At 35.7% G+C, this 25,352-nt stretch overlaps 1 protein-coding gene across 1 annotated transcript in view; it reads left to right on the forward strand.

Moving 5' to 3' along the window:
• Positions 1–24,857, forward strand: part of glra4a (glycine receptor, alpha 4a) — a 43,476-nt gene extending 18,619 nt beyond the window's left edge. The window contains exons 2-9 of the mRNA XM_026997657.2: positions 6,732–6,865; positions 9,532–9,599; positions 10,142–10,365; positions 12,405–12,487; positions 17,862–17,999; positions 18,083–18,297; positions 19,746–19,895; positions 23,370–24,857. Of these exons, the coding sequence (XP_026853458.1) occupies positions 6,732–6,865; positions 9,532–9,599; positions 10,142–10,365; positions 12,405–12,487; positions 17,862–17,999; positions 18,083–18,297; positions 19,746–19,895; positions 23,370–23,663 (1,306 nt within the window). The 3' untranslated portion in view covers positions 23,664–24,857. The remainder of the gene's footprint in view (positions 1–6,731; positions 6,866–9,531; positions 9,600–10,141; positions 10,366–12,404; positions 12,488–17,861; positions 18,000–18,082; positions 18,298–19,745; positions 19,896–23,369) is intronic.
• The last annotated feature ends 495 nt before the right edge of the window (positions 24,858–25,352 follow it).

Consider the following 25,352-nt stretch of genomic DNA (forward strand, 5'->3'; position numbering starts at 1 on the left):
CCAGATGTACCCTGCTCCAGAATAATGGGCGCATCAGGGTAAGAAGAGAGGCGGCTGAAGTGATGCACCCATCGTGCCTAGTGCCTACCGTACAAGCCTGTGGGAGCAGTGCTATGAACTGGGGTTGCTGCAGTTGGTCAGGTCTAGGTTCAGCAACGTTATGTGCCCAAAGAATAAGGTCAGCTGACTACCTGAATATACTGAACGACCAGGTTATTCCATCAATGGATTTTTTCTTCCCTGATTGCATGGGAATATTCCAAAATGACAATGCCAGGATTCACTGGGCTCGTATTGTGAAAGATTAGTTCAGGGAGCATGAGACATAATTTTCACACACTGATTGGCCACCACAGAGTCCAGACCTGCACCCCATTGAGAATCTTTGGGAAGTGCTGAAGAAGACTTTATGCAGTGGTCCAACTCTCCCATCATCAATACAAGATCTTGGGGAAAAGGCTGGACAGAAATAAATGTTGTGACATTGCAGAAGCTTGTGGAAACCATGCCATAGGGAATGTGTGCCAAACTGTAGCTGATCAAATATTTTACGGCATCATGAAGGCCCAGCTAAAATTGTTCTGTTTAACATTTAACAATTGCATACTTTTCATGTGTGTGATAATACAAACTTCACTGGAAAGACATGCTAAGATGTTTTAACATTATTTGAGTGCACAAATAACTGGACAATAATTATTGTCCAGTAGTTATTGATATTTTTCATCTAACTAATTTAGGGCCTCATTGATCTAATTTGTGACTAATCCTTGCCAGAGCAGCAATAGCAGGTTTGAAGAAGTAACCTGATCTTTGTGGAGAGCACATACAAATGCAATGGTTGAATCTCATACATAAAAAACCAAGGAATTTTGTTTTAATTTAAGATGAGTTCAAGAATCTGGTTTTAGACACATTTTTAATTTTTGACAACTTACATAAATTAAACCCCAATGTTATAAACCCAGCTTGTAAAAATGCAGTTGTGCTGTAGAAGACCCTTTCATTTTCATTTCAAGAGATAATTTTTTCCTATATTTCCATTTAAGTCAAAGAATTAAACATTTTTTTTCTGATCTTTTCAGGCAGATTTTGTGAGACTCCAGTCCTGAGAGCTAATTACAACATGTCTCATTTAACAAAAAAATTAATAAATAAATAAATGTGTATATATATATATATATATATATATATATATATATATATATATATATATATATATTTTTTTTTTTTTTTTTTTTTTTTTTTTTTTTTTATTTTTTTTTTTTTTTTCTCCTGTCACTTGTTATGTGGGAATATAAAACTAAGTGACCATGTAGTATTATAGTCCTCCAGCTGCACGAGTGACACAGGAACATCACCATATACTGGTGCTGCTTATAGAAGGCAAGACAAACCCAGAGCTGAAAATTACACTCTGGTCCAAATCTTTTATCTCCATGACGCTGCTGATCAAAAGGGAGGGTTGGGTAAGGCTCTGACAGGAGAGTTCTAAAGACAAGTGAAAAACTAGGAAATTGCCAATGCAGGCACCCGGTTCATTTCATGTTTAAAGAAAAACAGTGAAGCATATGATTATGTAGTTGATATTCAGATTTAGTGTTTAATAAGCCATTATGTGTACTACTGTAAAGAAAGCCTTTTATCAGTCAAAAAGTGTTTATTTGATCTAAAAATGCAAAGTGGTCCCATGGAAATTGTTTTTTCTGGGGTTGGGGAGGGGGGGTGTTGTGATGCCGCACAGCTTCAGTCATATTGAGGGAGGAGTCTGTTCTATCCAACTGTAAGTGTTCCACCTGTGGGTCTTAACTGTGTTTCAATGGGTTTCAGCTGTCATGCTGAAGGGGTTTTTTTTTATTTAACATTTTGAGGAGACATTCTGGAACCAAATCTCTGTGCATCTCATAAAACCAATAATGTTTAAGAAAAAATACAAATATTCTTGTTAGTTTTTATTGTATTAATTTTATCTACATGAATGCATTAACTTATTATTGTTTATGTATTACTAAGTGTTTACATACTAGTACATATTTAGTACTAAAATAAATATCTTATGATTTCTTGAGCAAAACTATATGGGAAAAAAAATATGCATATATCAGCTTTGCTTCCATTATGCTTATATTACGCTGATAATCTAAAAAAACCTATTCACCTATGATTTCATCTATGTTCATCTGTGGGTGTCTAATTATTGGCCCACCCCCACTGTCTGCCTGCAAAGAGCGATATTTTCTTAAAATTATTATTCATGCTGATCATTCGCTCCCTAATGAAAGGCAATTAGCAGTTTATATTTGCAGTGCAAAATGCATGCTGGATCTAACTGAAACCAATTTAATTCAGTAAATTTAAAACTGTGAGTTATGCTGCATCAACAATGATAACATTACCCTTGTTTAGGTTTCTTAGGTTGCCAGCTGACATTTTCACACCAGCTGAGTGAAAAGGTCATTTTTAGAGGCAAGACTGCAGGATTTAACTTTGATCTCTTCCGAATTCTACCTCAAATGATACAGAATTCTGTAGATGGAGTGGGATTATTCTTATACTCCTATACCCTTTAGCCTGACCCCTTTGATTCAAAAAATATTTTATTGCAATATGGTGCAATATCTTGGCTAGGTAGTGCACCCACTCTGAAACTAAACCATTTGTGGGGAAAATACATCCGGTACAATAAAAACAAAAGGTCCATGCACATGATTGTCAAGGAGGTAATGTGCTTTTAATAAAGACAGCTAAATTTAGAGACTATTGTTGTTTTAATTAAAATGTAGAAACAGTAACAGCACTGTTTGTGACGATAAGTATCATCTGGTTATATCATCTGTCCTAGAGTGTTGTAATGTGATGTAGATGTACTCCACATCATCTGGAGTGCAGTGCTGGACAACAGGCTATTTGTGCTCCCCATTAGCACTTTCCAGACCTGTACTGTTCAGTGTGAGTATAGTTAACCAGCAGTTCACTTAGATCATGTCAAAGACTTTTTTTTTTTATAAAATCTTAATTAATTTTTATGGATGGGGAGATTTGTTTTCTTATATATTAATATATACAGGCCTTTCATAGTTGAAATGCAAATATGTTAAAAAAAATAAATAAATGTAAAAAAAACGCTGCACTCAACCATTCTAGGTTCCTTTTTTGTGTATATCCTCCCCACAATTCTAATTTCTATTGAATATCTATGAGATTTCAGTGCTTTGACAGTATCAAGCTCATCCAATAAACCCCCAATAGCTTTGGTAATGATTGCTAGTAATAGACCATTTAGCTGTGTTAGACACATTTACCCATAGCAATTTACAGTTATAAGTGAATACAACTTGAGCAATTGAGGGGTAAGGGTCTTGCTCAGGGACCTAAAAGTGGCAACTTGGCAGTGGTGGGGATTAAACTGGCAATTACAAGTCAAGCAACTTAACCACCGAGCTACTTATATCAGACTAATCTCCTTAAGTGTACCGATGGTAAGGTTCTTTATTTTTTTGTACATGTTGCAGTTTTACTGTCTTCAGTAAGTGACAGATTACTTGTCCAATATTTATTACTTACTATTTTACAACTTATGCATGAATTTGATTATTATTATTACTACTTAATTATTACCACTTACTCAAAACTAAAAAGACTTTGGTCCCATTATTACTGTCTCTCAAACAAGCATTCGATGACATAGTAAACTAACTGTGTTTGTGTGCATTTTGCACTACAATTAATTATAGAGCTGTTACAAACAGATGCAAGTGATATGTGGTGTAGAGGAAGTGGTTTGTTAAGGATTTATTACTATAATCCGGCTCAGTGACACTGCAGTAGTACATCTGTCTGAATGGTCATTTTTGTTAAATCTCACCAACTTGTATTTCAAAAATTTGACAAGATCCATTTTATTTTATTTAAGCAGTGTTCTAAGCAACATGTACTGCATGCAAGCAATTATGTCTGACATCTCCTAAAGAGAAGAGACACACACACAAACTCCCCTTTATATTTAAATACTTCAACTTTCATGCTTTGATGATCTAGTATCTGGGCATGTTTACTCTATACTGCAAACATTATACAACAGTATTTCTCAGCTGTTGTCGACCAGGAAGCTCAGTGCATCTTATTTTTCATTTCCCATGTGCACCAATTCTATCTCAGATGTCTCACATGATCAGACCAGATGAAAACATTCTGGCACAAAACTGCTTCATCAATAGCTTTCCCAGAGCGAGGTGAAAGATGGAGTACAATCAGCAAGGACAGTCATTAGAAATGTACAAGGGTTGATGCAGGAGTTAGCTGACACCTGAAAAATAGTCACCACTAGGGGCCAAAAAAAGCTGAAGTCGTCACCCAGTAGAGCACTACAGATCAGCACAAGTCAACCTGGATTCTCTTCAATTCATATCTTCCTAATATTGCCTGAACTGGTCTGAACATTTCTTAACTGCACTATTAATTTACTGTTTTCTCTCTCAACCTTTTTTATTCTTTTTGTCAATTAAAATAAAAAACTGGGTAAAAAAAACTTGGTCATTGTATCATGATCAGGATATTAAGCAGTTTCTTTATCATTTAAAAAGAATAATAGGCAAGCTCTCATAACAAATGTGTTGGAGTTATGGTGACAAAATCACATTATAGGTTGTAATTTTGTGGCTGGACTGGGACATCAAAGCTGCCTAACACAGCACTTGTAATCAGAAGGTTGCAAGTTCAAGCCCTGACCACCAAGTTGCCATGGTTGCGCCCCTGAGCAAGGCCCTTAACCCTCAATTGCTCAAAAGGTGTTCAGTCATAATTGTAAGTCGCTTTGGATAAAATGTCAATAAAATGCAGCAAGATTGGTGGAGTTGCACAACAATAGGTAAGGACATTTAAAATCCACCAGTGCAATGTTAGCTTTGAACCCAGCATTACCTTAAAATTGTGTTTGTGCTACCACTTCCTCGGAACTGCTCTTATCAACAAGTATATATATATATATATATATATATGTGTGTGTGTGAGCCATCTGGTGTTCCAAGTTATTGTGATAGCACCAAAGCATATGTGCATAGCTTCTGCAGATTTGTGAAAATCCTGGGCTCCAGCCTCACAGGGCATGGTGGAGCAGTTTTAGGGGGCAGTTGTGCTGGCATCCACATCACTTCTTTTACGCTGCTAGCTGCTGACACAGGGTGATGTCTGTTTCTGTTTTAGGGATGAAACTGACCAGTGATAAAGAGTTAAAGATTTGGCCCAGACAAAATTTGTATGGCAGGATTTGTATTTGTATTTGCACATGGCAGGATAAGAAATAACAAAAGCTCCATGGCAGCTGATACCACATGGTACCATGGAGGGAACCGTTACACTGTCCAGGATCTAAAGTAATGTTCTAATGCAATGTCCAGGATCTAGTGCAATGTGGAAATTGCCATCTTGTGCTAACCTTAAGAGAATTAAAAATAATATGCAAAATTGCAGTTCTCAGAGCAACCACATTTTACATATAGAGCAACAGGACAAGAACAGAACAGAAATGTTGTTGTCAGGTGGTTGTTTTCAACTAATGTGCTATATAGCACTAAGATCTCTGTTTGGCTAATCAGAATACATCTGACTAAGGTTAAAATCTTATCAGGACACAATGCAGATTCAAACTGCATGAAATTACTAAGTGTGAAATGACTCCTTCTAAAGAGGTCTTATTTTAGAGGTTCACATACTTTGTTCATCAATTAACTTGATTGCTGAAACAACATCTTCAGTAAAGATTTGGTATATGTTGTTTGAGCTGTCGTTAATATTACAATAACTTAAATTAGAATATTGCTTTATAATTGCCAATCAAACAGGCATCCAGATAATTCCAAGGGTTTTGTGATTTTGTACTTGCACACTGTGTTACATATAGGTATAGGTATAAATACCTACAGGTATAAAATTGCCATAAAAGTACATTCTTAGTTATTAATTAATGTTTTAATCTATTTATTTATGTATATCCATATACATATATTTCCACATTTAATGTGTGATAGAAATAGACAGAAATTTTAAAATAATAGAAATAAAATGTGGCCCTTTAATATCAAATCACCAGTGTTTGGTGTTTTTCTTTCTAAAATACCATAATAACATAATTACTTGCACAGCATTATGCAAGAAATAGTAGTCAGACTGTAATTACCTAGCAGCTGCACAGTGTAGTACACAAAGAGAGAGCCCTGGAGCTGGGATTGTGATGGTGGCCCTCAGCAACATTGATTTAAAGGCCTGGGGAGCCATCAACTTGGTTTCACTACAGAGAGCAGAGAGAGAGAGCCAAGTCCCTAGGCTCCAGACTTTCTGGCTGAGGCATGAGGAGGAGGTCAGACTCAGGCTGAGCCTTGCTGAAGCTTTGTCTCTCTCACAGTGATATTCACACTATTTCAATTGGGCTATCAATCTGTCACAAACACTGCCTCAACCATCCCCCAGTGTAGAGAATTTAAGGGACACATATTTTCCTTTGAAGCATGAAAAGTAATTTATTTCATATTAAATTAGACAGGCATATCCAAAATTACATCACTGGTTGTGATGTTCTTATTGTGCTTTACTATATGTTTGAGCAGTCTTTCCATTTCTTCTCAGATTAAGTTTGTTCTTCTTCTCACCTCCCACATTCTCTCTCTCTCTCTCTCTCTCTCTCTCTCTCTCTCTCTCTCTCTCTCTCTCTCCATCTCTCTTGGTCTCATTTGCAGACTGGGCTCCTGTAATGATGAAATAAAATTCCCAAGTAGACCAGCAGCAAAGCCAATGTCCCCCTCTGATTTCCTGGACAAGCTGATGGGAAGAACCTCAGGCTATGATGCACGCATTAGACCCAACTTTAAAGGTAAGATCCACCTCTTGTTTTGTAAACCTCTTGTTTAAAATGTTGTCACTAATATAAAATAATCTGTTGCCATGCATTGTTTCTGGAAGCCATCGTCCAATTCTTTAACAGCAGTCAGCTTCTGACCACAGGACTGCTGTGGCAGACCACTCTCATCCCAGAAGTGAGGCTATGATCTACCACTGAGCCTACCATGCCACAACCATGCCAGTGTAACTACTGTGTTAAGAATGCTCCACCAAGCAATTAATATCCCATCTGCAATGTCCCTGTGGTCAGAAACAGATCACTGATGAATGGAGTAGAAGGTGGGACAAATGGACATGGCAGAAGATGGGTTACAATCTTTAACTGTATACCCATGAACCCACAGCCCGTCCATATCCAACATTACGCTGTGCTGTTGATTGAGCAAATTAAATTGACTCATGTGAACCAATAGCCAAAAACAAACCAATAACAAACTACACTAAATGATAATAATCTAGTAATGTTTAAGCTATGGCTCAGTAAGATTGTCATATTAATTACAGCTAGTTTAGAAAATTTATCAATAATGGAATTTTGGTGACTGAAATGCATCTGCAGTACATCTACAAGTCTTACAAAAGATGTACAATAGACTCTGAATAGCTAAATAATTAATGCCCATAATATAAATACTAATAACAGGTTAACATTGAATATTAAATAAAAGGACAACTGAATTTTAACAGCATATTCAGGACTTCAGCAGATGAGCTAAAAAATATTTAGAACAGTGATCAGTCAAGAAAGCTGTTTGTTGAATTCAGGAGCGCTATTAGATAAGGAACAGTTTTTAGCTTATTTAAATAAAATAGTTTGAGAAGTATAGAAAAAAATGAACTGAGGTAAATGGGAGGATGACAGAATGTCTAAGATGGTGACATTCACTGAATGATGTTTTATCCCAAACTCCTCTTTTTGTTCTTTTTCAGGACATAGTTAGGTGATGTAGTTTCAGACGCCTGAGTTTCAAAGTTTTTTAAATATTCAAATCTTAAATAGTAATATGGTAATGGTGTTCTGATAAGGAAAGGTGAGAAGGAAAGTGGCTCACAGACCTTTGCTTTTGACCATACATATATATCATATTGAAAAAAACACTGTAAGGGTAGAGAGATCCTTGTTGCGTATTTCAATGAAAGTGTTGATAACTTGGGGTTTTATGTATTGAAATACAGCATTTTTTTTCTTTACTTCATTTAAATTTTTTACCAGTTCAGCTTCTTTTTTTCCACAGAGTAAAATGGAAACTAAAGGATAAAAACTCCTGAAACTATAGAATATGATCAAATGGTCAGAAGTTAAAGAATCTCCTTATAGCCTCAAATACCAACATCTCTGCATATTTATTTGCTTGTTTGTTTATATCATCACCGTTATTAGTGCTACTTGTTGTTGTTGTTATTATTATTATTGTTGTTGGTGTTGTATTGCTCCTACAACTACTACTACTATTACTAATGATAAGAAGAAGAAGAAGAATATGAAAAACATTTTAAAAAAATCAAAACTACGTAGGTATTTAGATATAAGAACTAAGACATTCAAGTTCGAAAAACAACAATAATATTATTATTATTATTATCTAATCAGAAAAAAATTATTTTGCTAGGGCTAGTGTGTGTTTATTGTCATGTTATATGTATGTAGTACTTTGTCATCACCTTTTACAATAGACATTGTCTCAGTTAAGCTTTACAAACAATCTGATGAACAAACTATGCATAAGTGACAGAGGAAAGGAAAACCTCCCTAAGATGGTATGAGGAAGCAACCATAAGAGGAGCAAAAGGGGAACCTATTAGGTCTGAAGGATTTAAAGCTACTGTGCAGCTGGACACTATATGGGACTAATTAAGAACCATGAGAATTAGGACTTTGTGGTGATTATGAGAACATTTTTATTTTTGTTTTTGTGTGTGTGACTTTTTTATTCTTCTTTATTCATTATTTTATATTGGGACATTTTATATGGGTACTTTAAGTTAGATGATAAGTGTGCATTTTGAAATAGGATCTAGCACAGAAGGGTAAATGATAGGTGTAACGTGACAACCCAAGTACTGAAGGGCGTGGAGCAGGACGCACAGACTTCCTCAACATGGACGAACATTTTTTCAAACACAACATAAAGGACAAATGTGGCACTCACATGAAAACACAAACAATGAACATGAGCACGCTAAACACTAACAACTTTTAACATTTAACACGATATTAAACAAACAGTCAAGACTCTATACATATAGTTACAAACACGCTGCACTAACAATGACCAACACACTGCACACACTGACACGGGTTTAAATACACAGACAAGACAAGGTGCAGATGTGTACAGGCGTTGCCACAAACAAATATCCTCCCAAGTCACGTGGTGGGCCAAACCATGTGACTCGCGGGAGGCGAGCGTTCTGTGATGATAGGTGGTACCATAACCTATATCTGTTGTTTAATCGAAAGTGGGGTTCCTCTTGTCTAATTCCCTCAAAAGCATTACTTGAATTACTTATTTTTTCTGTTCCATAATCTGCTCCATATTCTCCAATACGGCTGATTCCTACAACTTTACCACCTGAAAAAAACTGATTGACCTTATTCTTAATGTTTATAGAATTATCTTTCTTCTCTTTCAACAGGCCCACCAGTCAATGTCACCTGTAACATTTTCATCAACAGTTTTGGATCCATTACAGAAACAACAATGGTATATTTGAAAACCTCCTCCTGATTTGATCTGCATTATCATTTTTCCACATCAGTGATGGGATATTTGCATATTCAGGCATTAATGCTAGTGGCGTAGGTTTCATTTCAGCTTTGGGGGGACACTGCTCACACCACCCAAACTAACACATTATACGAGTAGTAAAATGTGGAACACCATTAAAAGTAATACACTGACTGTTTGAGTCTTGCCAGCTTGTTTCCTTTTATTTGACATACTACAGAAAATTAATAAATTACCAAAAAAAAAACCCCACTAAATTACATACATGCCTCATTTTAGTACAATTGATTTAGATAATGTAATGTGTCATTAATATTCTATTGAAGTGCACATTTGTCTTTTAAAGTGTCCAGCAAAGCAAATCTGAGACATTTCAATGATTTAAAAAATGATAAAAGTGGTTAATCAAAAATTCTGTTGAATCCACAATGAAAAAAAAATTTATACCTTTTTCATGGATACATTATGTTTTTTTCATGGGAATTCTATATTGGTTGGCATTCTGTCTTTCTCTGCAGGACTACAGACTAAATGTGTTTCTACGGCAACAGTGGAATGACCCTCGTCTGGCCTATAGTGAATATCCAGATGCATCTCTTGACCTGGACCCCTCAATGCTGGACTCTATATGGAAACCTGATCTCTTCTTTGCCAATGAGAAGGGTGCAAACTTCCACGAAGTTACTACAGACAACAAGCTTCTACGGATCTTCCAGAATGGAAATGTACTGTACAGCATCAGGTAAATGTAGGCTTGTGTGGGATTTGTGTGGGAACTGTAAGAGCTACATTTGGGATTAGATTGGGTTTTTAAATTTTTGTTTGTAATTCAAACTTCTGAGCACGTAAAGACAGCAGGTACACTGGATAAGCTTGTCAGGAGTAATATAGCAAGATTGCAAAAATGAACTGTGTTATGTATTAAAGCCATCAAAAAAATGACTTATGTTGTTGAGGTAATAAATAGAAACTGCATTGCAGATTTAGACATATTACAATGGACATGTTTACCTCTTACAGAAGAAAGGAATACATGGGTTGTGGGGAAGAAACCTTGAGAGGAGCAAAGATTTAAAAGAGGAATCTTTTCTGGCGGCCAAAAAATAGCAGAGCCCTAAATTCAGAAATGATGGTCAGAGATTAAAAGGAAGAGCCTATTAATAAATCAAAAGACCAATTTGGTCAAAGAAGAGTTAATTGTTTTCTCAGAATGTTAGTACTAAGGAAAGGCAGGTTTAGAGTTCATCACATATTTGACAGTAAAATAGTTTGGTTTGGGACCATGAGTTCATGAGCTATGTTCTGGAACAAACTGGAAAGGTTATGAGATGCCAGAGCATTTAGAGCATTATCATTCTGTAGTAGTAATTCATATTCAATGCAAAATTTAATAGGCAGCCAGGACATTATTGATGAAGCAGGACTAGTAATATCAAACCATAGGCACCTTCTACTGAAACGCCCAGGTATGAAGCACTATCATCCACTGTGGAAGGGACTAGTTACTCTGCATCCTATAAGGAGAGTGGTTTGGGGGGTTGTTTTTAGGGGGGGTTGTCAATATCTTCTAGGAGGAAGATAGATAGATAGATAGATAGATAGATAGATAGATAGATAGATAGATAGATAGATAGATAGATATAGCTGAAATGCAAAGCCAGAGATTGAAGATGTACTTGGCCAACAGTAGTAGGAGAAAGTGACTTGTTATGCAGTTCTTAATCTCCTTTATGCAATCTTCAGTCTAGCAAAGATGAAGTTTATTATTTGGTATGATAGATACATTTGGTTGTGTTAAGTCATGTAGTACTGAAAGTCAATACCATGTGAATAATGGTATCTAGTGACAACACATAAGCAAATAGGAGTAAGGCCTGTCAAATAGATTTTTGTGGTTTATGGTGCTGAATGCCCCATGGTAAAATAAAACAGCACAAACCACGGGATGAAGCTCTGGTCAAAGGTCAGTAATAAATCGATTACTACGTTAAACTATGGCTGTGTCTATACAGGGACTATTTATCTGAAGATTATACAGAGAAGTCATTCCTGACTGCTAACCAGGGAGTTTGCTGTTTTTCCTTTTCTTTATTACTATAGCCAAGTATGGACAATATATAACGTCTATGATATGTTTTCTTAGCTGAAGAACTAAATTGCGCACATTGGATAACTTTAAATACTCAGTGAATATTTTTTGTGTGATATTTTGTCATTTAAAATTTTATGTAACTAACCCTTAGAGGTCTAAGCCTGGTGAATAAGTGTAAAAAGCATGTTGCTGTAAATGTGAAAAAGCACACTATAATGGTATGGTAATTGAAACAGTATATTTAATAATATATATTGCTCTGTGTATATTAATCACAGCAGTAGGGTGTAACTCTGGACCCCAGATGGTTAAGATACAATCAATCTTTTCCATTTTATGGCTTTTGGCTTTATTCTCTTCTTAAAGAAAAAGATTAAAGCAAGTTATTACACAGCCTCTATCCAAACTGTCTACCTCCTGTGGCATTTCTCTTAACAACTTCCAGATCTGTGGCAATTCTAAAGTAAAGAAATTCTGCTAGACAATTTTGCTATTACTGTCAGCTACACAATTCCGTAATTTATCATAAATCCATCATGTTGTAATTCTGCTAATTCTGCTAAAAGTCATCTTGGTATCTTTTGTGTCACAGATTCTCTGATTAGTTTTTTTCTTTCCAAACATCCTCTACTTCACTTATTTCTTGGAACTTTCCTTTCTCTCTCCTTCCCTCTTTTGCATTGTCTCAGGCTAACACTCATTTTATCCTGCCCAATGGACTTGAAGAATTTTCCAATGGACATTCAGACCTGTACTATGCAGTTGGAAAGTTGTGAGTCCTCTCTTTTTCTTGTATTCTCCCACCTGTCCCCCTTCTAAGCTTTCTTTTCACACTGCTTTCCATTCACTTTTTAGAAACTCTATTGGCCTAGGAAACAGAAGTGAATGTCCATCAGCATAAAGATTTGTCCATAAAGGCAGGAGTTCTCATAACAAAATGTGGTTGTGGGTGTTGAGCTAGAACAGGCTCATTGATAAAATTTTAAACATCAGTGTCACTGACGGAGAGAGTGGTCTAGCACCTAAAATGATCCAGTGGTCCTATGGTTAACAATGTTCATGGTTCCTGGTGGGCTATAGACAATAAGCTGTTTATAAAAATATGACTGGTGGATTTATTTTGCAATTTTATATAGTACACAATCATATTTAATTGGGCTTATTTAATAACTTATGAATTTGTTGAAATAACAATTGGTATTTAACAAATGTTCTTTTTTTAACTCCCAAAATGACATCTAACATAGCAAATGTTCTTTTGACATTTTTGTTGATGGGTTCATTTAGCAAAGCTGATCTGTCTACAGTAGCATTATTTCTCTATAGCTAGATTACTTGCATGGTAGTGAAGAAATGCTATACTGCTAATTTTTCAATTAAATGAAATGTGTGTTAATGTGATCAGTTATGTGGGTTCTTTTTGTGTTCAAATAATTCAGTGCAAAGGGATGCGCGGAAGTTCCTTGAACATGACACAGTGTTCCCATAGTGACTTTTTGTTGTAAATCTCTATTATAACAATTGTAATAAGAATATGATGTTAGCATAAAATAATTTAAAATACATCTTACAATAAATTTGTTAAGAGAAATATCAGATACAAGGTTATGACTTTAAAACTGAAAAGAAAATGTTATTTCTTTATTACTTTCATTAAAGAAATTGCAAAGGAAAGAAATTCACTATCCAGTGCCCTCTTAAAAACTCTTAAAATGAATTTACAAGATATCAATAATGACATTTTTATTTTGTGTACCTTTTATATTATATGACCTTTCTTAGCTTCCAAAAGTTCTCACAATTCCTCATCCGTGAGTCAAAATAGCTCCCTGTCTAACCCCCACCCAAAATGCCCAAATGCCCAGCTTGTAATTACAGCCATATGCTTGACTAATTTAATCAAAATTTCAATTTCATGTATCAGCAGATAGTTATTTTCTCAATTTCGGGGGTGGGGGTGTGGTGACACAAAATGATCCTCAGAAGAGGGACAGTGTGTTAGGTATAATAATATAATTTGATTGACTTTCAACTGATCATGTATTCTTCTTCAAAGGATACCCAGGGACACTTCAGAGGGTATTGCCAATATTAGAAAGTTGAATCTTTCAATATATTTTATCATTCATAATTAAGAAGAGTTAATATTACAAAACCAATCAAATTATGTGCTGTCATCTGGTAACTGCATTTTGGCTGATTTCCTCTTGAAGATGAGGCCTGTTGTAGCAATGCACATGTAGTTTAGAGTTATGCTCATAAAACGACCAATTTTAAATAATTATGATGACAAATAGCAAATATCTATCATAAGATTAATACACTGACTTTCATGGTCTGAGATAGTCTTAGATGCATCAGAACTGATTGTAATGTATTGACCAGGAGTACATCTTGCCAGTGTTGTTGATCTATTTGTTTTCTTAACTTCATAGCCAGAGTTAATCTTCCCAATTGGATACCATCCTTGAGGGGACAAGTTTTACGATCAGTCTGTCATGTGTCTATGATGGGAAAGAAAACAACACTGGATGGATGCATTCTCTTATCTTTCATGTGCTGCAGTGGCAAGAGAGATAATTCCTCAAGGGAGGTAAACAGGCATATATGGTGACGCCCACAAACACTGTTCCCAGATTTCCGCATAACAATGCAGAAAAAAAGTTTAACTAGTGAATCTCATATCTAATATATCAGACAGAATTCACACCATTATTGACATCCAAAATGGATCCGATCAGCATTTCACACTTCCAAAAGTTAACAATAAAATTGTAACAAAGCAATTATGTACAATATTTTTTTTTAATGTGCACAAGCCCAAAATGAATGTTGGTGTGTGAATATATCCATTATATTACATTAGGCTATATATACACATATTTTTAGTACAGCATCTTGTAATGTTTACAAAGGTACAGTTTTATAGGTGTAAAACATGCTGTGAAATATAATAGGCTACATTAAACTAAATCTTTAGAAGCATCATACAAAATGGTTGTTTGCTCAAGACAAGCAGAAAAAGCATTCAAAAGAGTCAAAACATAGATAAAATAATATGAAAGCTAAAAAAAACAACAAAAAACACAAAAAGTAAATTTGTGTGATTAAACAGCTATTACTGCAGTTTAACATCTCAGAATTATTATTAGTGACATTTGTACAGCACCTTTCTCGAACTCAAGAATGCTTTACAGACAGAATTCAGCTTTTACACTCAAATCACTCAGACAGCGATGAGAAGCTGTAGCCAATTTGTACAAAGTGTACTCTCTAGAGGAAAGCACAGCCCTCTGGTGGACTACACCAGGTGGAGGGGAGGAGGTTAAGACCAGGACAGAGCATCAACTATCACTGGACATACATATACGCACACACACACCCACACACCAAACTCTCACATACACACACTCAAGCACACACACACACACACACACACACACACACATATATATATATATACTCTGATAGGCAAACTTGCTAACCACCAAGCCACCATGCTAATTGAAACCAATGTGCTCAATTGTCCCCCACAGTCAATTGTCATGGGTATCAGTATCAAGACCAAAAACAAAAAAAAGAGGAATTGGTGCAACCCTAGCTTCCTCTCATGCCTTGGATCTGTAATCCTTGTGTCACTCACTACAGTTAACGTGCAATACAATGGTGTGAAGATATTGTGGAACATCTCTAAAAGCCCAATTTTTGTTCATTCGTTGCCATGGCAGCACAGGTATGGCAATGGCATAGTAATGCAATACAACTGGTAGAAAGATGATGTTGGGACCAAATGCCCACTCTGCCAATGGAATCCAACAGTAAGGAGGGTTCCAGCTTCATGTGAAATATATCAGGAGAGCTGGTCACCATATAATAGAGAAGAATGCTTGATAGATCTTCTATGTAGGGTATCTTTCTCTGCACTTGGCTTGATGAGCATCCTCCTTTATCTATTATATTACTACAAGCTGTTTGCTTTCACCTAAGTTTCAGAAATTTATATGGGAATGGGTCTGATTACTGCTGCTGGCTGGGTTGATTGAACTAGCAATGTATCAGCAGTTTACATTATTTTCTTTTAGACCTGTAAAGTAATTTACATGTTTATTACAAATTGTACATATTTTCTGTTCTACTATCCAGACATGAACAGACATATCGGATCTATCGTTTTTCTTCATTTTTTCTAACAGTTTTAGTTCAAGTTTCATAGTGAACAGATGATGCCAAATAGATGTGAGTTTTGGAAAAAAAAAATATAAAAGTCTGTTTACATTGGCCCTAATACTAGACACCCATTTGATACAATTTACCATATTGTTTTCTAAATAAAAACCATGATTACTGTTTTTTCATGTGCTCTTATCAGGACCTAAAAGGGTGTTCATACGGGTAGAAGGTGAAAGCTTATATGGAATGAAAAGCATGTATTTGACTTTAGAAAAGTCTAATTGCTCTCTGTTCAGCTTGTTGGCACTAGTTTTATTTTTATTGATATCTATACTTCCTTAGAGTTCTCCAGTTCTTATTGTGAGTGGTGAGTATAAATACTAACTTAAATCCTAACAGATTTCATAGACTCCAGACTTGATAAAAACCTGTCCTGTTCCTTCAACCTCATCTAAGATAGTTTCATGAATTATATCACTTATTATTATTATTCATGGAAAGATAAAAATAATACTCTCCAACTCAGTTCTCTCAAAGACCATTTCATTAACATTTGCATAATGTATTTCAGGATTTCTTGTATGATTTCCATGGGTTTTAGGATTTTCATTAGCTTCACTCTGCCTCTATTGTCATCCTACTGATTTTACAGTCTGATTTCTTGGCAATATTGTATTCTTTAAAGTCCCATGATAACCAAAACACCCAGGTGGTCTTTTAGTACCTTGTTACTGATTAAGTCAGCACTACTGGGGACAGTAAAATCAGAAGCACAATAACTTACTTTGGTGTAACCACCTGTACACTAGAGACAATTTTAGTAATATGTAAAACAAGATTAAAATTGACATTCAAAGGAGGAACAAGATATCTCTACAAGGAATAATCATTAAGTTAAAATGTCCTAATTTTTTCCTTTATGTTGCAATTTTCTCTTCCTCAAAATATTTTAATTATATTTATTGGAAACAGTAGCTACCTCACAGTCAGTCTGGAAACTTTCCACCAGCCCAACCTGACTGTACTACAGTTTGAATTTGATTGGCATTCCAATTTAGAGCTTTATGCTTTTAGATGGAATCAGCCTCTAAAGTATTATTATTGTAAAATTACACCTGACAGTCCACTTTTTAGTGGTTTTCTGGTATTCGCTTTACTTTGCACTGGAGTGTTGGTGGATGACATATCTCTGTCCTCTTGATCTTTTCTCTCTGGCAAATGTGTGTATAAATGTAAGAAATTCCAGAATATTACAGGCCCAACAATCTTCAATATGGAGACACTCAGTGGCCAATCGAAGCTGATGCTATTCCAGATTCCGCCTTAACCATACCATTGTTCTTAAGTTGTCTCTTTTGTATTTATAATAAAGATATGTATATAGATTCTCTATTCAGCAGTTGCTTGTCTAAGACATCACAAATGTATTAAGGTTTTATTTTTATTATAATGTGTTTTATTTTGAATAGCAAAAAAGTTATGGCAGCATTTTTTTTCTTCCATGAGTGTGTTATATTGTTGCTGGAGGTGAGAAGGGGGGGGGGAAAGGGTGAATAATTGATGTATTTTAAACCAGACCCCAAGAGGCCGTAACAGACATCAGATGTGTCAGGCATTCTGTACTGTTATTGCGAGCACCATGCATTTTTAACAGGCTCATAATCGAGCTGAGGAAGAGAAACATTAGATATGGAGGATGTAGAAAGATGGTGAGCTTTGTAGGTCATGAAAAAAGTGATATGATTTTCAATTCAGTTATCACAATAAGGCTAAACAGCCAAGCACCTGTGTGAATGGGTATCGGAATCAACATACATTAAAATTGCCAGCCAGAAGCTAGCCATTTTAAGACCCTGTAGCAGATGACCTTTAACACGGCAAAAAAAAAGCTATGCATGATATAGGAAAGACAATCTTTCTCTCTCTCTCTCTCTCTCTCTCTCTCTCTCTCTCTCTCTCTCTCTCTCTGACTGCAGTTGGCTATACCATGAATGACCTGATTTTTGAGTGGCTTTCTGATGGACCTGTTCAAGTGGCTGATGATTTGATGCTCCCACAATTTGTGCTGAAGGAAGAGAAAGATCTTGGCTACTGTACCAAACATTACAATACAGGTCTATGTTCCACTATTCTATTACAACCAGTACAGCCCATGAATGATGTTACAATCTAACTGATATGAAACTCTGTCCCACAGGTAAATTCACCTGTATAGAGGTAAAGTTTCACTTAGAGAGACAGATGGGCTATTATCTCATCCAAATGTACATTCCTAGTCTGCTGATCGTCATACTGTCCTGGGTTTCATTCTGGATCAACATGGATGCTGCTCCGGCTAGAGTGGGGCTTGGTATCACCACTGTTCTTACAATGACCACCCAAAGCTCAGGATCAAGGGCCTCTCTACCCAAGGTATCTCCACCAGTACTAAAGCCTACATACAATATTACAAATATACAAATATAAAATTTTAATGTCCACTGAAAAAAAGTAAGGAGTTGACAGGTAACGTTTGTTCTTTCAGGCGTTTGTAGAAAGTGTCTTTATTTGGTTGAAAAATGTCATCTAGAAAGTGAGATATAATTTCTGTTGGGCCGGAGCAAGCAGATACAATAGGACATCCAGGATTGTTTTCCTTATGAATTTTAGGGGAAAGATAGAAATGGCTACAGTGAGGATTATCTACAGAACAATTCCATGCAGAATCAGGGAGGTGTCCTGCTAAAATGGCGTGATTAATATTGGACTGAATGGAGGACTGTTACTGAAACATAGTAACAGAAAGTTGCATGATTGCTTCCTTCTTGTAAAAGACTTTTCTCACCATTTTCAGCTGGCTTAATAATAATGTCGCTCCTTTTGTTTAAATTTTTAAGTGCAGAGTATTCTTCATTTGGGAAATTAAGTTTTTATTAGGTTTGTTGAAATTTATGTTACTAATTTATTTTTCACAGTTATTAATATAAATATCTATTGTTTCAAATTCCCCTGTAAGAGATGTCCAGGAAGACATGGTTGCATTATAATTCAAATCTTCATGGTGTGCATAAATTATCCTGGCCATTTTTGGTAAAATAAATATGTATATTGGGAAAATCTTTAGTGTTAGTAAATTAATTCTTTGGTGGACTGAAATTCATTAGCAGCAAGCCTAGACAAATGTTAAACTTTTTGATAGGACAGATTACTTTCTTTCAGTTATATAGGAAGCAGGGGAATTGGTATGGAAGTACAATTGTTTTCATTCCTTTTCCTAAACAAAGTCAACTTCTTGTTTGAAAAACATCACAATTCAGTTGGTGCCATGTTAGGGTCAGAATTACATGTGTATTTAATCTTGGTTTTAATCTATTTCTTCATTAAGTTTATGGATTCTCAGAATGTAGCTGTTAACTGTTTGCCTCATAATTCCTCTGCTGCAGCTAAAGTGAGTAGGCATGTGGTAGTGGCTGACATTTGTGGTGGGATTAATTGAGTTGGAACTCCTTTGGAATGATGTTGTCTCTCAAACATTGTCAAATAAAGTTTATAAGGCTGTTTATTCTGTTTTAGTCCAAGTATATTTAATCAATTTAATGACTAAACTGGAGACAGTACTGTCCAGTTGATTATAAAAATGTGTTAATTGCTTGATAGTAGCCATGATTTTAAGTATGAAGAAAAATACATAAATCCAAAGAAGATAACTGTGCTGTGCTAAGATGTGTGTGTGTGTGTGTGTGTGTGTGTGTGTGTGTGTGTGTGTGTGTGTGTGTGAGATTATTTCTGTTTTATTCTGCTATCTTGTGTGTCTGTTACGCTGCCATGTTGTGCAACTGTTGACTGGCTGCTGACATTCTGATGATCTTCCTGTATCATAGGTTTCTTATGTGAAGGCAATTGATATCTGGATGGCTGTCTGCCTTCTGTTTGTTTTTGCTGCTTTGCTGGAGTATGCAGCAGTCAACTTTGTTTCAAGGCAACACAAGGAATTCATCAGACTGCGCAAGCGGCAACGGAGGCGAAGGATAGTAAGTCTGCACACCCACAAAAGCATAGATATACATGCACACATAAACAAACATACGCATTTGTGCTTTTCCTTATTCATTTGTTTCATGGTATGTTTTATTACACTCAGTCATATATTGAAGAAATAATGGGACCAGAATGCTATAACCAGTTATAATGACTCATGTGAAGTCATTCAGATTAGCTTGTTTCCGTGGTGAGCCCTCAACTGTGCGTATACCATATATATATATATATGGACCAAGTCTTTAAAAAATATTGTTTGCTACTTCATTGTTTGCTACTTCAAATTTATGATTTCTCCTTTAATTGGTTATTTATTTTATTTTATATACCAGGAGATTTCCCAGTGGCCTGGACAGCCAGGCTTGATAATGTTACAATATATAATGAACTAAACAACACAGCATAGCTTGTGAACACACAGTGTCTCTGCAGTACTGTTTTGCGAATCTGGTCTTTGCCATGACATAGCATGCCAAAAAAAAAAACTCTGATTATCCACTGACACTATAAAGCTGGAGAGTTTGTGCTTGTACCATCGTAGAAATGGATAAGAAGAGGAAAGGTGGAGCAGAGAGAGAAAGAGTAAAAAAAAAAAAAAGCACTTGTAGAAGCTGCTAAGTATTCAAAAATTACTGATTCATTCAGCAAGGGAGTGACAGATCAGCCATTTAAGAATGATTTCATTAGTTCAGGATTGTTTTGGTTGTTTTTTATAACCTACAGCACCTTAATGTTTACTAGCTGTAAATGAGCACATTCATTGCTTCCCATTGTGCAGCCCATTCAATATATAGACAGATATTTGGGGGTTAAACATGTTAAACATGCAAAATTTTTTTTTTGCCTTAAATATACATATAAAAACCCATACTAAACATCTATTCATACAGATGCAGTAGCTGTGAGTATGTGTGTGGCCTGAATCCTGGCATGATTCCCAGCCTGAACAAGTGTGCCAGTCCAGCCCTGGCAGTGCATATCCATACAATGAAATATTTCCTCAGGAATATTTGGCAAGTTTCAATTTTATGGGGAGATAGGAAAGTTTGCTCTCATACGTTTCTCGTGCAAGAGACACAGTTGCTCCATTGTTCAACTGCATTGCCTCTCCCATCCACACTGACATTCCCCATGGTGCCTGCAGGTCTAAATATGCACCAGAATGCTTTGCTTCATCTTTATTCTCCAAAGACAGAATCTCAGCATCAGTATACTGTGCTATGGTATGCTTACCACCACCCTCTCCCAACTGTTAACATCCACTCTCCATCTTATTACTTTTCATATTCATTTTCTTGAAGGCTCATCTTCCCATTTGAAATAAAAATGACTTGAATTGCTCTACTTCCTTCTTGGTGGATTTCCATTCCATGAGCTAATTCACATCTCCTTCTTTCATGACAAAATTCAAGAGATTTCTTTGATGCCAGTTCCATCAACACCACAATCTCATGTGCTCATTTAAATAATAAATCATCTTCCAGCAGCAAATTACATTGTATTCACTTGTGCTGAATTTACAAATCAATCTCTCAAAACCTTTCTATGTTTGCCTCAAAAGACTATCATCTTTACCCTTTTTGTGTTATCTCATGGGTCCTTCAAAGTTAATAATCATAACAGGAGCAATAATGCAAGTTTAATTAATTTACTGAAATTCACAAGAGTAACTTCTTTTGCCTTACAAAAGAGTAGTTACAGAAGATGCATTCTAGGCTTAGAAGGAAAAATCATAAGTTTTAATGTATAAGAATTTTATAAATTGGACCTGCAGGAATGCCACTTCCTTGATCCCCTGGTTCCATTTGTTCCAAGGTGAACACCCTTTAATGGGCTTCCCTAGTGTTTGTTCTCTCCCTCCTATACCATTCCTAAGAATACAATGTTTATTATAATGTACAACAGACCATGTTAAAGTCTTTTTAATACATGTGAAATTATATTGGCATGTTAGATATTGACATCACATTTTACAAATACACTGAGTGTAGCAGTCTTCACATTATTTTTTAGTTACATTATGCTATTGATGCAAAAAACTAGGATAGCATTGTTGTAGGACAACAATGTATTTTTACACAAAATATGCAAATATTTTGGGAGTCAAAAATGAAACTTGGCTGTGACCTTGGGTAAACCCAACAATGTCAAAGTGGCATTTACAAATTTCAAATATTTTGAAATGTGATGCTTCCACACCAGATGTACACAAAACACTTTTGGATGAATGTGAGGCAATATCTGGATTAATTTAGATCAAATTTTTGTTTATTTGTTTGTTTTTTATTTTACACTTTTTGAGGGAAATGAGAGGCACTTTATATAGTATGCAAATGCTACAAATTTAGCTACAGCTAATCACTGCTATTGGCTATAACATGTTCCATGTAAGGGCACAATGGAATAGCATGACAGAAGGAGATTTGCATTAGCAATCCATTTCATAGTAAATATAGAATAATTTTGAAAAGATACAATTATTGTTCCTATTTCAGTATCCTTTGTCTTGTCAATCTTTCCTGACATGATTCATCTAGTGGAAAATGCTCAAATAAGGTTTTGTTTTTTTTCATTAAGCTTCTCTGTTTTCTAGTTCCATGGTCAATTTTAGGGTTTTGGAGTGTCCCAATATACATTGGTAGGACATTATATGGTATGGTCTATTTTACTTTTCTAGTTATGGAGAGAGCAATGGTTTTCATCAAAACTGCTCTAATTTGCCCAAAGGTAATGATAGATTTTAAAGTTAAAAATCCCTGGCATTGCCCTTCCAGCTTCCATATACAAATAATAACGCTACATAGGACAAAGAGTGAATCACAGTGTTAGGAAGAAAAATGTCTCATACCAGAAAAACAACTAAATGGGCCCAGCCCATGACTACTAATAACCTGAAATAGACACGTTCTTTTAATTCTGTCTGACTGCATCCCACAAGATGTCTAGCAATGTTGGCTCTGACCTACATGTCTATTATTATTTCCAAGGAGGACCTGAATTGGGAAAAGCCTTCAATCAGAATGCAAAAAAGCTTTGCTAACCATCAAATGGCAATATCTATTGTAGATTTTTGTCGAGGTCCTGACTTTTCAAATGAGAGCCTGTATTTTCAAAAAAGAAAAGGTCTCCTGTATCTCTGTAAGACTCTTTATAAAAGACAGATCAAATTTTAAATTAAAAAGGTTCTGTATAATATTCCCCATTTCCAGTTTTTATACATTTAGTTATGATCTCGTACAAAAGATGTAGCTATGTCAAAGAAATAAAACATTAAATCACACAATACACAATACATAAGCTCTTGCACACCATCCGAAAATCACCAGTGGATGAATTATCACAAGCCTCGGTTTTGTTGTTTTATTATGGTAGTAAATACATTATATTTGCTGACATCCTATAATGTCCTGTAAGGCATTTATGTATTCATTCAATGCCATTTGTTTCTTGTTTGCTTTCCTGTAAAGGAAGAGGAAATGGTCCGTGGGAGTCAAGGCTTTTATTTCCGTGGTTATGGACTGGGCCACTGTCTGCAGGCAAAACATGGGACAGCTGTAGATGGATCCACGATGTTTGTCTCCTCCCCTCAAATGCAGGTTTTGTACGATGGCGAGTCAGTCCGGAAGCGCTTCGTGGACCGGGCCAAGCGCATTGACACTATATCCAGGGCTGTGTTCCCTCTCACTTTTCTCATATTTAATATATTTTACTGGATCACCTACAAGGTCCTACGTCATGAAGACATTCATGCCAACTTGTAACCACAGTCTCCCCTTATCCCTATTTACTGCTATATATTCTTTTAACCAAATGGCCTGTAAAATGTATATTTAAAGAGATATACTTACTGTATAAATTGTGCTAATGATAAAACAATGTGCTCAGGTGGGAATTCAAATTTCAAGAAGATGCCCACTCAGAAAGACCTCTGGCATCATGAATGCACTAGAAAACTGGGACTGAGGGTCTCTCCTTTCTCACCTTAAGGGGTTTTTGAATGGTGGGCAAAAAATGGCATTAATTTCAATGAGAGTATTGCTGGTAAGGCAACAAGCACGTATGACCTTGAGAATTCTTTGTACGTGTTCCAGAGACAAGCGCAAGCCTTAGAGTTCACTAATTGTGTACACCATGACGTGTAAAAATGACATAGCATTAAATTAGTTCACTTTTTGTTACCTATTTCTGGCTATTCAGTGCTATGCCAGATGCCTCTTTAGTTAACCTTGTGATAAGGAAACCAGAATCTGACAAAGAAGTTAGCACAACAGTGCTGGCTAATCCATGGCTCAGAAAAAACAAGGCAAAACAGTTATTTATTATGTCCCTGCGTCAGATGTCTTCAGCAAGTCAAAAGTTGGTGTCTTCCTGCTCTTCATTAGAAATTGTATTTAAAATTTGTGGTTTTACCTGTTATTGATGTGTATGTTTTTTTTTTGTTTTTTTGTTTTTTAACAATAGTGCAGTCTGTGTTGGTCAAGCACTATCTTGCTAGTGTGTGGCTTTGTTTTCACTGTAACCATAGTGATGATGCAACAGAAGCAAGCCATTTTATCGTCTGCTCTCTGAAAAGCCATGCTGAGTAGAACGGTTCTGCCCCTCCATATGGGAAACACAGAGAGGCATACAAAGTTGGGAGAAGTTTGTCGCCTTCTGTCTAAAAAGCCATTTACTTTGAGTGGAACAGATAGCTAGTGTGGTTCATTTGCCTCATTACATTAGTTGCATTAAAGATTTTTTTTTTTTCTGGGTGGAAACTATTGACTTGAATTTTATTAAGGCATTTGATTGAATGATGTAAACCTCAAAAATAATGTCTTTTTTTACAACTTACAAATTTGGGGCTATAAGCAGTAATAATAGAATTTACTATTAAATGGACTTGGGGCTGACACTGCATATTGTTTTACAAATTAATATGAATGTGTATTACCATGTAAATTGTACAGTTACTCAATGACAAACAGCACAAAAGTGTATTTCTTTTTGTCTCATTTTGAATAAATATATTCTATCTAGAAATATAAATGATGTGATGCAGCTCTATAGATGCATCAAGCAATTACATTTATTGTCTTTGTGCCTGTGCACAGGTTACATGGAAAAAAAAACAAAAACAATGAAGTATGAATTATTAAGAGTAAACTGCCTACATAAGGTGTAACAGGTGGAATGCCAAGGTCAAGAAAGGATGCAGTCACTAAAAAAGTTCACCAAGAACACTAAACGTAAAAGTATTGTCCAAAGCCTTGATATCAGATAAGGGAGCACAACACAAGTTAGTATCATATTACCAATTCCACATATTGCTTTGATTGTTTGCTTATTTGTTTCACTTTGGTGTCTCAGTACACCTACAAACATACACACACATGTAATGAGGAAGTAAAACATTAATGTTAAATGCAACATTCCAAAGTTTTTCAAGAATGAATAAATGAAATGTCAAA

This window comes from Electrophorus electricus, chromosome 12, assembly GCF_013358815.1.
Source record: "Electrophorus electricus isolate fEleEle1 chromosome 12, fEleEle1.pri, whole genome shotgun sequence".
Taxonomy (NCBI): Eukaryota; Metazoa; Chordata; class Actinopteri; order Gymnotiformes; family Gymnotidae; genus Electrophorus; species Electrophorus electricus.